This window comes from Peromyscus eremicus, chromosome 8a, assembly GCF_949786415.1.
Source record: "Peromyscus eremicus chromosome 8a, PerEre_H2_v1, whole genome shotgun sequence".
Taxonomy (NCBI): domain Eukaryota; kingdom Metazoa; phylum Chordata; class Mammalia; order Rodentia; family Cricetidae; genus Peromyscus; species Peromyscus eremicus.
In genome coordinates this window covers 49,347,094-49,362,126 of record NC_081423.1, presented here as the reverse complement: position 1 = coordinate 49,362,126, position 15,033 = coordinate 49,347,094, and the positions used below count along the sequence as shown (strand labels likewise).

The following is a 15,033-nucleotide window of genomic DNA, read 5'->3' as shown; positions in this document are numbered from 1 at the left end:
GCCCAAAGGAAGTCAACCCTCTCTGTGGGATATGCATAAACCTCTCCTTGAGAAGCAGGATGAGTCAGGGAAGTCACTTGTCAACATTATTATTCAGCCCTGCTCTGTTGGCTCAGAGAATGCAGTAAGGCGAGGAAAACAAAACATATAGTATAAATTGGAGAAAAAAATGAGGGGGGTTTCTTAATTCTGCAACCTTACAGTAAGAAAAATCCAGAAGACTTTATTGAAAAAAAAATCACTGGAGTTATTAAGACAATTTATTTAAAATAATTAAACATAAAATATATAACTTAGTAACCTTTCTCTCTACTAGCAATAGCCTGCAAAAAGTGAAAACACAAAGGAGAAAACCCCATTCAAATGAACAGCAAAACCTATGAAATATTCAGGACTATTTTGGCCAATGAAATATGTTTTAAAAACCATATAATTTTATAGCCGGGCGGTGGTGGCACACGCCTTTAATCCCAGCACTCGGGAGGCAGAGCCAGGTGGATCTCTGTGAGTTCGAGGCCAGCCTGGGCTACCAAGTGAGTCCCAGGAAAGGCGCAAAGCTACACAGAGAAACCCTGTCTCAAAAAAAAAAAAAAAAAAAAAAAAAAAAAACAAAAAAAAACACTATATAATTTTATTGTTGGCATAAAACAATATCTGAATAACTTTTTTTAAGATAGACTCTGTTATTTAGTATGAGAGTTTAATATAAAAAAATCAATCCTACCCAAATTAATGTATAGATTCTGAGGTGACCACAGTAAGAATGGAAGGGATTGTCTCACAACGCCTATCATAAACAAGGTTTGCTAAGGCTGCAATCACAAAGTATGGAGACTTCACCTCAAAGACCTTGGTGTAATTCTCTTGTGATGCAGTCCTTTGCTGAAAAGATTGCCTGGGTCCTTTGTCACTTAATAATCTGAACTGCCAAGAACTGCTGCTAATGTTTTGTTCTTCCTGATGTTCTGTTGTTAGTCTGGTCCACAGAAGGAAGGTGCCTCAGATACATGTGTCAGGTTCCAGGTAGAGCAAGATCCAAAGCTGGGTCGGCCCGGTCTCATCTGTTTGCACCCCATGAGTGTTGTTGTAGCCAATGCAGGGGGAGGCTGTGTAAAGAAAAAGAGGGCCAGTGCTGAAAAGAAGCCGTCTGTGATTCATTTCAGGACTGTTCTCTTCCATCATGAGGGAGCTTGCCAACATCTCCCATGATGGGCCCAAGTGGATCTTATTGGATGGAGACATAGACCCGATGTGGATTGAGTCTCTCAACACTGTCATGGATGATAACAAGGTATCATGGTGGAGGACCCCATGTAATCCATGTTCATCTGGGTGAGGACCCTATACAATGTTCATCTGATAAGCCAAATTTCCATTGTGACAGCACACCTGGAAATCCTGATTCCAGGTGATGGCCAGCCCAGGGTAAGCAGCCATCACTAGTGTCTTCAGTGAGACACCCTAGAAATTACCTGTCCTCACTCTGACCTACTTGAGAGGCCCTTCCATTGCCCACCCTACTTTCGGTGTTGTTTTCATGTTTTTCAGAATCTCCTGTCTGTGGATTCATTTAATATTTAGAGCTGAGAAGAATCTTAGTTATCCATTCACATCTTTTTTATAATTCATTTCCCTTTAATAAATAAGGAAACTAAATATCAGAAACATTCTGAGTCTGTCACCCACCCTCCAGGATGATAAATGCCTATCCCCAAAGAGTGTATGTTATTTCTTACAGTGAAAACTAACGGCATCGCAGCAAAACGGTTGTTACGCTGGTAACTGCTTCTAAACTTGTTTAGAAACCATGTCCAGATTGGAAATGTTCAAATGGCTCCAGCAGTCACAGAATCATTAGAATAAATGCATAGTTTCCCAGTGGGGCCACTTAGAAGGAAGAGCAGAAATGTAACACCAGAAGTCCCTTTCTTTTTATAGTTTTATTTGTTCCAGTGTGGTCTGGTTCATTCAAATTATCAACATCGATTTGAGTGTTTAAATAACTTTTTTCCAGACTCACTGAGATGCAAAGTTGAGAGTTTGGGGGGGGGGGTGCAAAGGAATAAAGAGAAAGGATGTAGGAAATACGTGGGTGTGGTGGCACATACTTGTCAACCCAGCACTCAAGAGGTGGAAGCAGGAGGATTTTGAATTCAAGGGCACTTTGGGCTACATGAGTTTGCAGCCAGCCTGGGCTACATAATAAGACCTGAGGGATATGGAGGAGTGGTGTAGCACATATTTTGTGCTACAGTGCCAAAACACTGGATACTGGAAAAGATGTTTTTTTGGTTCACAGTTCCAGAGGCTAGAAGTTCAAGATCAGGGGGCAAAAGGTGGAACTCGGACTCAAGCCCTTTTGTGTTCAGCATTAATCCATTTACGGGGGTGGAGGTCTCAGGACCCCAGCACATCTAAAAGATTCTTATGTTGTTTGGGGAACATTCTCAAAGTATAGCATATCCACATCCCCAGGTGACAAGATCCTATCAATGCGTCTGTATCATCTACCTTTTCTTTTCACTGTGAAGAAATCCCTGACAGAAGAAACTTACGGGAGAAAGGGCTGACTTCCATCAGTTTCATCATGGTGGGAAGACACACCAAGAACAAACACATGGGGAGGGGTCTTCATATCTTGGCTCATGGGATATAGAGCCCAGGACTGGAAACAGCACCCTGCTGTCACCTTCACCGGCCTGCCATCCATGACCCACCTCTGCCAGGCAGATCCCAAGTCCCAAGGATTCTATAACCTCCCAACAGCACTACCAGATGAGGACAAAGTGTTCCTATGAGCCTGTGGGAGCATTTCACCTTCAAGCCATGACAGCATTACAGCTCCATCCTAAGTGACTGTCCCTCCTGTGCTTTCCAGGTACTGACCCTAGCAAGCAATGAGAGGATTCCCCTTAACCCCACAATGAGGCTCCTTTTCGAGATCAGCCACCTGCGCACAGCCACGCCAGCAACTGTCTCCAGAGCAGGTACGGCCAACCCTTCAAGTCAAGTGGCTCTGTTGAGGCAGGTGCTTATAAAATCATTTTTGCTTTGGCATGTGCTGAAGGAAGCTTGAGACAGAACTATGAACCTGATCCTTCAAAACTCTGGCCAAGTTCTCAGCCCTTAAACTACACCCACAAGGGCAAAGAGGCACCATAAGGCCCAGGCCACATGACTTTGTACCTTCAGAAATGCTGTGTGTGTGGAAAGGGGAACAGTCCTTGACCTGGACAACTTCCACTGCGATATTCAGGCCAGGTCTAGCCTCCTTGTCAGTGGAGACAAGCAAGCATCACCACTTCTCATTAACTCTTGGTGGCCAGTGGCAATATGATCTTACCTTCCCTCTGTCTCCACCTGATCAATTTGTTAGCAGAGACTATTGAACAAAAGGTGCCTTTCTGATGAGATGATCAAACTGAAGGCAGGATGCTGCCGTGGTTCTAGGATCTTCCTTACTGAAAAACAGAACAGAGTGTGAGAACCATAGAACTCTTTGATGTGATGGGCATACTGGTGATCTCCACCATGGTGATGGTTTCACAGATGGATTCACATATCCCAAACAAACAAGGAGTGTACATTACATGTATGATGCTTTATATATTGTTGGTATCTCACTAACTCACTACTCAAAGCTTTCATGAACTAATATAAAAATAAACAAATAACAAAGAGAACTGTTGTAACCTCAGACATAAGAGCAGGTTTTCTCTAAATGGTCATGCTGAGGTTGGTGGACACAGAGCTGGAGAGCTGCCTGTCTCCCCTCTCTGTTCATTTTCTAGGCTGGCTGTGGCAGGTCTAACAAGTTACATACACTTGGTAGCCTTTGAAACAGCAAAATTGTATTGTCCATGTTTCCAAAAGTCAGACGTCCAAAATTAAGACTAGCAAGGCTGTGCTCCCTCCAAAGGCTCTTGGGAACATCACCATTGTATCTCGGAGCTCAGGCAGCCCTTGGCCTATGAACTTGTCACTCCAGTCTCTACCTTCTTCATGTAGATTTATTAACTCTCTCTCTCTCTCTCTATCTCTCTCTCTCTCTCTCTCCTCTCTCTGTCTCTGTCTCTCTGTCTCTCTTTCTCTCTCTCTCTCTCTCTCTCTCTCTCTCTCTCTCTCTCTCTCTCTCTCTCTCTCCCTCTCTCCCTCCCTCCCTCCCTCCTTCTCCGTATATAAATATATATGACATTGGCAAATGTCCCATCTAGATAATTCATGACACTCTCATCTCAAGGTATTTAACTCAGTTATATCCAGAAAGGCTTTTGTTAAATAATGCCAAATTGAGAGTGTCCAGCAATTAAGACATGGACATATTCTTAGGGGACCTCCATTTCATTCACTGTACATTCCCACATGCTGACAGCCATTATGGTTCAATCCCAGCTTGCTTTCTTCCTATCTAGACTTGACCCTGGGTTCCTTTCCAACATTATTTTCTCTCTTCATCCATTTCTTGACATTGGCCTTCAGAACCAAATCAATGTGCCTCTCTGACCTAGGTGAGGACCCAGTTCTGTGTCTAGTCTTCTACACACTTTTCAACTGAGAAGCTGACTTCCTGGGGTGAAGAATCTACTGACATGCATGGTTAATACTCACTTAACCATATTCCCTGTACACTCAGGGATCCTATACATCAACCCTGCAGACCTGGGGTGGAACCCTCCAGTGAGCAGCTGGATTGACCAGAGGGAGGTCCAGACTGAGAGAGCCAACCTGACCATCTTGTTTGACAAATACCTTCCTACCTGCTTGGACACCCTCAGAACCAGGTAGGCCAAGGAACAGGAAGAAAGTACATCAGTGCAGCCATCAAGAGCCTGCTGGCTCATAATTGAAGCCCTGCTGATGTTCTGTCCTGTTCTCAAAATGAGAGGTCTCTAGACACAGCAGTTGGCAGAGGGGTACACACAGTAGCATGGCCATATGATGCCTGTTGTCAGTCCAGACAGGAGTGGAGATGAGGAAGACGGGAGGAAGTTTTAAAGTACTTTTCCTAGGAGCCGCACGGTTATGTCTGAAGGAGGCGGCTGTCTGACAGGAGGCTATAGCTCCCATCAGGTCAGGTTTGCCGAGCAGGCAACTGTCCCTCCAACTGGCCCAGGGGTGAAAGACATACTGTTCAAGCACATGAGACCTACTTCCTCTTCCTGACTGTAATAACATGGGATCAAATGTGATCTGTCAGTTGACCAGTCCTGCCAACGCTAGATTCAGTGAGCTCATTTATTCTGACCACCTGTGTTAGGTTTCCATCCCTGCAAAAGAGAGGTGCCCTAGATAATTCATTCTTAAAGAAGAAGATTCATCTTGGCTCTAGATCTGCAGCTGTAGTCCATGATCAGATGACTCTGTTTTGAGGGTGTCTGTAGAGACTCATGGGAGGGGCGTGTGGCAGAGCCAAACCACTCAGCTCACATAGGGGAAGCAAAAGAAAGAAGAAAACAATCAGATTGCCATATCTTTGCAAATTCACATCCCCTGTAAAATAAAAACCTCATTACACCCATCCTCTTAAAGGTTCCACTCCCTCCCAGTTGCATTAAAATGGAGACCAAGCCACTAACACATTGTTGTTAGAGACACTCAAGATACAGAGCTTTTATTATGAAAACATTTTTGATTTTGTCAAAGCTTTTTCTGGCATCATCTTCTGGCATGACCTCATACAAAGTTGGCATTGGGTATAAAGCAAAGGGGGAAATTGATGCAAAGGGAGGCCTGGCTGGGGAGAGAGCATGAATATAATATGTCATACTTTGTGGGTACTAATCTCAAGTCCTTCAGTATTCCTCCCCAGGCTCCAAGATGCCTGACACACCCCCGAGTGGTTCTTTGCAAGGTCAGGCCACAGGTGCTGGCCAGACCTCTGGGTAAGCTTCAGGAACCTGGTTGTAACATTGGCCCTTCCCCAGGCAGTCCTTCCTAGTGTTGGCCACCCCACTTGTTCCCCTACAAACTCTGGCTCTAACCAGGTTTCCACTTCACTGACTACTGTGTAAGGCTCTGACTCAAAGCTTCTTCCCAGCGGTCTAGAAGTACTCTAGACCAGGTTGTACCATGAATCTTAAAGAGTTTTATTAATAAAATCAAACCTGAGGCCAGTTATTGGGGTGAATGCTGGTAGATCAGATGCAGAACAAGCCACAGCTATCTCACCTTGCCAATTCCTCAGCTGGTCCTGTTTCCTCAGACTGGAAGCCTCTGAGTCCTCATCCAGAATGAATCTCAGCTGAACTGTGCTGCTCCAAAGCCTGAAAGTTTAACCAGCCAAATGCTTAACCAGGCCAAATGCTTCTAGTTTCTGGTCCTCATGCCTTTCATACCTTTCTGCTTTCTACCACCACTCTCTGGGATTAAAGCCTCACTTTCTGGGATTAAAGGCATGAGTCACCATGCTTGGCTGTATCCTTGAACAGATGGATTTCTGCCTCTGGAATGCTAGGATTAAAGGCATGTGCTACCACTGCCTATCTTCATGTTTAACATTGTGGCTGTTCTGTTTCTGACCCCAGATAAGTTTATTAGGGTGCACAGTATTTTGGGGAACACAATACCACCACACCAGGTGTCAGTATATAGTCCCATGGCACTTGCTCTGAGCTTCTCAAGAGCATGGTTTGCAGATGATCTTGTACCACCTACCCACCAACTCAGCAGGAGTCTTTGTAAGATGGTTTTCGTGTTCCCCTATAGTCTAAGAAGGGAGGCTTTTCCCAGCATGTCTCTGCTTTCTGCCATTGCAGCACACTTTGGTCTGCCTCCTACCCCCATCGCATTTTCCAGCTCTCTAAAACATCTGTTTCTAAAAGTACAGTACAGACTTCCCAAGGCTCTCTGCCTTACACTGTGGCTACTGCTGCCTGCTGTTGGCACTCTCTCTTACTAGGGGAAGAAAAGGTCCCTAAAGGGAGAAGATCCCTCTGGGAAGAACACTGAGCTTTGTCCCCTGCTTTTTCAAGTCCCATGGTTCACTTGCTATTAAAACTATAGGTATTTGAAGAATGCTGCCCATCTCTGAGCTGTTGTCTAACTGCTCCCAGTTTATCCCCTGAAGAGTCTAGCAGAATGTGCCTGTGAGTTGCTGGCCATCTTGGATCTCATGTATTAAGGGTTTTAGTATCATTCACTTAACAAAGCATAATTATAAAGCAACTTTATTGTACCTTCAAAACTCTTTTGTGGGGGCTGTTTCATCTCCTGGCCCTGGGTAAGATCTAAGTATGGGATATGCATGGTGGCACATGTGTGGAATCATGGAACTGTGGAAGATGTGGTGGGAGAGTATAATATGGAGTTACATAGCAAGATGACTGTCTTGAACAAGCAACATTTACAAAAGATCTGAGTCAATGTTTACAAAGTTTCTGGTCATTATTTGGTAATAAATATCTATCTGTTCACTTCTACTCTCTCTCTCTCTCTCTCTCTCTCTCTCTCTCTCTCTCTCTCTCTCTCTCTCACACACACACACACACACACACACACACACACACACACTCAGTGCACTGAGAATTTAAAGAAACAAACCTTATTTATAGTGGAGACTTCTGGCCCAGAAGCTCTGTCCCACAGTGAGGACGGGAGGACGGGCAGTGTTCTTCACCTCTTCTTTCCCATCCTCAGAACTATCTTCTCGTCCCTCAGAGATGAAAGAAGGCAGTGCAAAGAGAAAGGGAGAGGGAAATGTCACTTGGCTGGACCTGCGCATGCATGGCTACTATCTAAATCTAGCTCCTTCCTTTGGGAGATATGGGAGCTCCTTGTGCCCCTCCTCATAGCTAGCATCTCCCATCTACATTTGTTTAAAAATATGTGTCCCATTCCTTCATCCACTGGTGAGTGTGCTACTGGTCACACCAAATCCTGCAAGGTGATCCCTTAGTCTGCAAACAACCCTATATGCACAATGGATTCCAGAAAACCCCTTTCTCTCCCTTCCTTTGACAAACTGGAGCTCAGGATACCACAGCTAGAAACCTCTCTACACTCTGATCTCAGATCCACAAGCCCTTTGAATTTCCCAGACACCACTCTTCCCAGCTCAGAGCAATCCAACTGAAGCCAGTCTCCTGTTTTTTTCCTAAAGACAAACCCTCAATTTCCTGTGGAAGATGGGGTGTTTGCTGTACACCAAGGTTCTCATTGCAATCCCACTTTGGTCCTCAATATTACTAAGAAGTTGAGAGGTCTGAGTTGCAAGATGGTCCTACCTGGGTTGTTTGGACCCTCATTTTGAAGTGGAAGGCCAGCTGGCATGACTTATTTTGGTGCCTCATCCAATATGAAGCTAGAGATAATTCCATTTTATTATGCTGTCACAAGTGAGTATTGAGCAAATGATGGATGGCTCATTAGACTTCGCAGAAGTAATGTCTACTGTTAGACCACACGCTCATGTTGTTGTAAGGACTGCAGACAGATTAGAAACAGCTGCAAACAAACAACATTGGAAAGAGTGGATGCTGAGCAGCATATAGGCCCAAGGGAGGTAAATGACTTTTAAGGTGGCCATTGATAGTGCTGCTTATCTGATAACACTAACTGACAGAGACTCTGCCTCCCATAGCCTAGGAAGATCACATTCCACGGCAGGATGTGATGAGGAGTGGTTGTATGGTTATGATGTATACCATCCATATGGATGGAGGGATAAAAGTGTCGGGGAGTATGTGACTGTATGAGCATGTGTGTGTGTGTGTGTGTGTGTGTGTGTGTGTGTGTGTGTGTGTACATGCACATGTGGTGCTGGAGGTTGACCCAGTACCTTGTGTACACCAGGCAAGTGCTCTACGACTAAGCTATATCCCCAGCATTTAGCTTCTCTTTAGGCTTTGAAGAAATTGCCAGATGGGTGAAAACCTGAACACCAGCTCATTTTGTCCCACCTCCTGAATTCCCCAAATGCTGTGGAGAAAATTTCAATATAAACAGAGATGAAGAAAGGAAAAGAGGTTATCAGTGGACAGGTCAGACAAGGAACCTTCTCTCTAAAAGCTCTGAGCTCCCATTCTTTAAAGGAAACTGACCCAAGAGTCGCTACAGATAGTGAAGACCTACATAGCACCATAGTCCTCTGTGCTCCCAAAGAACGTGACAAACCACAAGTCCTTGAAACCAATGGGCTTCCATGGCTTTGCAGTTGCACCACAAGAATAGAATATTTATGGAGTCTTAGAATCTCTCTCTCTCTCTCTCTCTCTCTCTCTCTCTCTCTCTCTCTCTCTCTCTCCTTCCCCTGCCCCGCAGATTTAAGAAGATGATTCCAGTCCCAGAGCAGAGCATGGTCCAGATGCTGTGCTACCTCCTTGAGTGCCTCCTGACCAAGGAGGACATCCCTGCAGACTGCCCCAAGGAATTGTATGAACTCTATTTTGTGTTTGCTGCCATCTGGGCTTTTGGTGGTGCCATGGTCCAAGATCAGGTAAGTGACATGCTGAGATCAACACCATGTTGAAGTGTACAGCAGTAAAAACTGCACCTCCCCAGACCCCCAAGGTAGGCTATTGAACATTACATCAGGGCGGTTTCCCCACACACTGCTCCACTAAAGGCACAGACCCCCTGGCAAGGGCCTCACAGTGTTTGGGGCTGTTGCTTTCTGAGCTGGGGAGCACATCTCTGCTTTCATGGAATGCTGTGCAGTGTTGGGGCTTAGACAAGTACTGGGGTATGTTGTGATACTCTGCCAGGTGACTATGTTTGATAGAGAGGGGTGGGAGGGTGCTGTACTGTAGAAACCTGAGTGAGAGGAGTATTTTCAGCCTTCTAGAGCTCTTCAGAAGCAAGTGCTATTTACTCTGAAGCAAGGCGGAGTTCACCAGGGTGTCTCTATATTCCTTAAACACAGAGAGGGCCAGGTCAAATGTTAATTGTGAGTGGCAAACCAAGTAGTGATTATCACCAGGTGTTTACCCCTATAGCCTCATGCATGTCAGGGATAGAGATGTTGACTCAGAAGATCCTGGCACTGGATTCCTTAATTTATATTTATATACTTAATTTATATACTCTTCCTATATTTACACCCCCTCTCTTTACTTTAGTATACTTTATCTAGACATAACATATTCAAAATTATATAAACCAGTGTTTTATAACTGAGTCTATTTACCATACAATGTTAGAAAGATGTCAAGAACACAGACTATGTGAGTAATTGTTTAAATCCACATAAAAGTGTTTTTAACTATAGGTACAATTCTGTATAGATTTGTTCATCTTAGACTTACCTACTTGGTATGAATGAAACAATTGACCGAGATGAACTACTTTCTGTTCCTCATAGTCTCTGGCTATTATTATTCCACCCTCTGCTTCTATGAGTTTGACTATTTTGCATTCATTATATTATATGTGGAATTAGTCCCTCTGTGCCTGGCTTATTTCATTTAATATCTCCCTGTAAACATATTTTCATAAAGAGATTGTATGTTCTGGTGTGTTTATCCCAAAACACGGCAATAATAATAGAAAGTGGAGTAATACAGGAAATTGGGATGCATTTGGGTAGGTTTATGCACTGATTATGGCGATGACCTCACAAGTGTATACTTATACTACACTGTATACATTGAATAGGTGCAGCTTTATGTATCAATAAAAAGGTTCAAAATTAACCACTGAGAAAAGAAAGAAAACGAAAAGAAAGAAGAAGGAAGGGAAATGGGAAAGGAAAAGAGAGAACATTGACAGGATTTAAATTGTAACTGTCAATATTACCTGGGAAACTGTGAGTTAGAAATTCAGCCTTTGTCTTCCTTCCTCCCCCCTGTGTGTCCAGAGGATGCTGACAGCGCCTGGGTTGTTGACGAGGATATTGTTCTAAATCACCCAATGCAGATACGTGGAAGGTACTGAGAATAATGCTGGCATACATACATGTTTGTTAGCAATATTCTCCTAACCTAAATATTCAGCTAGACAGAAATATCTGGTGCTATCTCACAACAGGAAGCCAGACAAGCTGTGATTGTTACAGAATTATTATTTACTCCTTCTGGTCTGGGTTGACTGTGGGGCTAGCGCTCTCTCGCTCTCTCTCTTTCTCTCTCTCTCTCTCTCTCTCTCTCTCTCTCTCTCTCTCTCTCTCTCACTGTGTGTGTGTGTATGTGTGTGTGTATGTGTGTGTGTGTGTGTACATGCACATGTGAGTACATACATGTGGAGGTCAGAAATCAGTGTCACATATCTTCCTCAATTGCTCTACAACTGTATTTTGACGACAGTCTCTTACTGTGACCTGGGGCTCATTGACTAACCTAGACTAGCTGGCCAGTATGCCCTAGAGACCCCCAGCCCCGGGATTATAGCCATGCCCTGCTGTGTTCAATTTTTACATGGGTGTGGGAGTTTGAACTCGGGTCTTCAATCTTGTGTGGCAAGCACTTGACCAACTAACCCATCTTCTAAGCCATCTAGAGCTCTTGTTTTCAGCCCTGCAGGACAAAGCCATATCTGAAGAATCTGAAAAGGCAAGGGGTGAGAGCAGGGGACTAAATGCTTTGCTCCTTCACAGGGTGCACACACCCTTATTCTAGCACCCATCCATCACTGCACGCTGCTCAAGGGCTCCCCATTCCCTGATCCCAGCCCAGACTAAGATGCCTTGAAGGTGGAAAAGGAAAGATGTGCAGGCTCTCGGACATCTAGGAAGTTCTATGTCTGCTCTGTAGTCTACAGGAGCTGCTCTTCAGACTGCTGTTGAACTGCTATTGCACCGACAGTCCCCCTCAGAGGCAGAGTGTGCAGGACGGATGACATTTGGCTGGAAGGCACAAACATCCCCAAATGCAGAGGCTAATGCTTCCATCAAATGCAGTCTCTGGCCTTCCAGCTGCTGAGATGTCAGCTAGCCACTCCTGGGCTCCTCACCCACATTAGCAGTGGGGTGTCAGAATGAAGACACGTGATCAATTTTCCAGTTTACATAGAGATGTTTAAATCCACTCCACTCTTTCTAAAACCCTGGAAAAAAGCACCCTTCCTAGGTGTCTTAAGCTCTTGGAACTATGCGCAGCCATGCTGGCTTACAGGGAGAGACACAGGAGAAAGCTTTTAGCAGCAGGGAATGCCTGCAGTCCCACACAACCTACATTAAAGCCAAACACCAAAGAGAGTGCTGTAAATTAGAGAGTAAGAATTTGGCCAGATATTTGCATCAGCACCACCAATGGTGCCTCACTTAAAAACCTGTCAATAAGGCCACACACTAAACAAAAATGGAGCCTATGCCTGTGTGTAAGGTCCAATTAAAAAAAAAAAATCAACACAGTCCTGGTGAATACTTTTCAACAATCACAGAAAGTGATCTCCCACAGAGACATGGTAGAGAGAACGCAAGACTGGTGTGGGGGCTTACATATACAAAATGGGGATCATTCTAAACAGCTAGGATGATTCAGAGCATTGTGAAGATTGAATGTGGTGAAATCAGGTCCCAAACTCTATAATGGGATGCCAGTAACATTTTAATGTTGTCTAGGTTAAAGGGCATGGCTATAATGGAATTTGAAGCCATGGGAGACTAGATTTCACTAAAATACATTTCTCCAAAAAACCCCACAGAGCTGAATACAAAGGGGGCCGACCAATGGCTCAGTCAGCAGGGGTCATCTTGTCTTCAGTCAGAGTGGAAGCTGAGATCAATTGCCAGATTATGGGGTGGCAAGGGGACAGATTAGTGTGACCCAGCCTGCACAAGAACGAACCAGGTAGATCAAGGATTAATTGAGATGAGGAGAGGATGGACAGATGTGTTCTTTCTAAAGGTAGCCTCAACTTGAGGTCTCTAAGGACTTCATCCATGGGTTAAAATGGGGATTTTCTCTGGGATTAAAATTAGAGGAAAAAAAAAGACAACATTCCCTTATTCTGACTTGAGATCATAATCAGAACCACACAGAAGCCTGTCCATGTTTCTGTCAATTCTCTTTTCTTGTTCTTGTTTCAGTTTTCTATTTTGGCTTTCTGTTTGTGTTTTTGTTGTTTTGAGACAGGTCCCACAATCTAGCCCAGGTTGGCCCTAAACTCTTAGTCCACCTGCCTCAGTTTCTGGATTCCTGGGATTACATGTGTGTGCCACCAGGTCAACCTCCATCCTCATTTTCAAACAAAAGAATTTTATCCTATTTGCCAGAAGACAGTAAAATGAGAAGTGCCCCTGTCTCCCTCAGGATCCTGATTCATTCCTCTGCACCAGCTCCACCACCCATCTAGTCTTGGAATGCTATCTCTGCCCTGTCCTCCCTGGATATCTCCTACAATGGCCAGTCTGTTGTCTCTATGATATTTCCTATGTCTGGGTGTTTGCAGTGTGGTTTTGCTGTACTGCAGAGTCGCCGTGTTTCAACTTGAACACAATGGAGTACATCAGGTGTTCCACTCTATCCCTAAGGGATTTGTGCTTTATATTAAGGCATGGAAATTATACACACAGTCTGTTATTTCTGTCAGAAGGGCCAATGGGCTGTGTCTCCTCTGCTGTTTCAGGATGTTATACTAGGTCTGGAAGGAAGCTTTAGAAGTCTTTTCTAGAACCTTCCTCTTTAGATGATGAAAGTGAGACCTAGGAGGATGTGACTAGCCTCTGTGGCTCTTCTTGCTCCACTGCACTGTGTCCCTTGCTGTCAACCTTCATTTATGTCATGAAATTGCTCAGTTTCAGATGCCTGGGAGGGTGGGAGCTGGTTTCTTTGTCTCTTTGGGAGGTCTTAGTCCACACTTGCTCTTCTGGTGGTCAAGGACCCTACTCCCTTCTGCATCCTCATATCCTCCCTCCCTCAGCCCTCTTTGCTTTTGGGCAACTGTGATGTATTCCAGCAGCAATGTTGTAGCCACACTGGCAAGCCAGGATGCTGTATGTTGTTATCTTACTCCATTTCCTTTGTATCACATGCTAGGACATCTATAAAGAATAGAAATTCATTTAGCTCTTGGTTGGAGAGGCTTGACTTCTGGGAGTCTGGCACTGCACCTGCTTTCCTGATGTATCACAACAGAGAGAATTCCATGGGTGTCAAAGAAAATGTGCTAGCTTAAATCTCTCTTCTCTGAACTCCATCATGGAGGCCCTGTCATGTGACCTCGTTTCATCCTAATTCCCTTTTCCATGAAGGCCCCACCTTCAAGTACCTTTACATATGACTTTGGACATTAACTTTCCATCATATGAATGCTAGGACACATCTTAACCCTAGAAACTTCCAGAGGGCAACATCTGTCCCAGGGCATCCCCTGCCTTCTGGTCCTTGACAGGGCCAATGCTCTGTCATTCCTGGGAGCTGCTCCATCCTAGAGACATATGTAGGCGGGAGCTCTTTGTGTCCTTGCCTCGACTTCTGTCAATTCCAGGGTTACCTGCCTGGGTCCCTTGGGCTCTGGAGGATCTGTGATCTGACCAGCCTTGTCTTTGCAGCTTGTAGACTACCGGGCAGAGTTCAGCAAATGGTGGCTGACTGAGTTCAAAACAGTCAAGTTTCCTTCCCAAGGAACTGTCTTTGACTACTACATCGACCCGGAGACCAAGAAATTTGAGCCCTGGGTCAAGCTCATCCCCCAGTTTGAATTTGACCCTGAGATGCCTTTGCAGGTAAGTGGGACTAAACAACCAACCAAGGACATGGCACCCATGAGGGTGCTCAGAAGCGACCCTGGTTGGTATCAAGTATTTGACCTTGTAGAAACCAGTTGGTCACCAGATGCATTCATTTTCAAATCCTGGATGTAATTAAGCCACAGAATCCCCTACAGGAAAGGAAAGAAATAGAGAACCCAGTCAGCATCATTAGGAACAGAGGATGCGGGGTAGGGGGACAAGGCCGGAAGATCCTGCAGGTCCCTTTGGAGATGCCTCAGGGAGACAGAGGACAGTAGTGGGCCTCTGCTGAACTTCAGAGTGCAGTGACAGTGAGTTTACAAGATGGACAAACAGTAGAAATTAGGACGGATACTCAGAGCCATCCCTATTAGACAAGCTTCCTTATGGCAGAGTCTTCTCTCCTGGGATGTCCCAGAACATGATGC

The 15,033-nt window shown here is 44.7% G+C and overlaps 1 protein-coding gene across 1 annotated transcript in view; it reads left to right on the top strand.

Moving 5' to 3' along the window:
• Dnah9 (dynein axonemal heavy chain 9) overlaps window positions 1–15,033 on the top strand; it is a 346,197-nt gene that overhangs the window by 141,979 nt on the left and 189,185 nt on the right. The window contains exons 33-37 of the mRNA XM_059270927.1: window positions 1,164–1,291; window positions 2,879–2,987; window positions 4,634–4,781; window positions 9,259–9,433; window positions 14,426–14,599. Of these exons, the coding sequence (XP_059126910.1) occupies window positions 1,164–1,291; window positions 2,879–2,987; window positions 4,634–4,781; window positions 9,259–9,433; window positions 14,426–14,599 (734 nt within the window). The remainder of the gene's footprint in view (window positions 1–1,163; window positions 1,292–2,878; window positions 2,988–4,633; window positions 4,782–9,258; window positions 9,434–14,425; window positions 14,600–15,033) is intronic.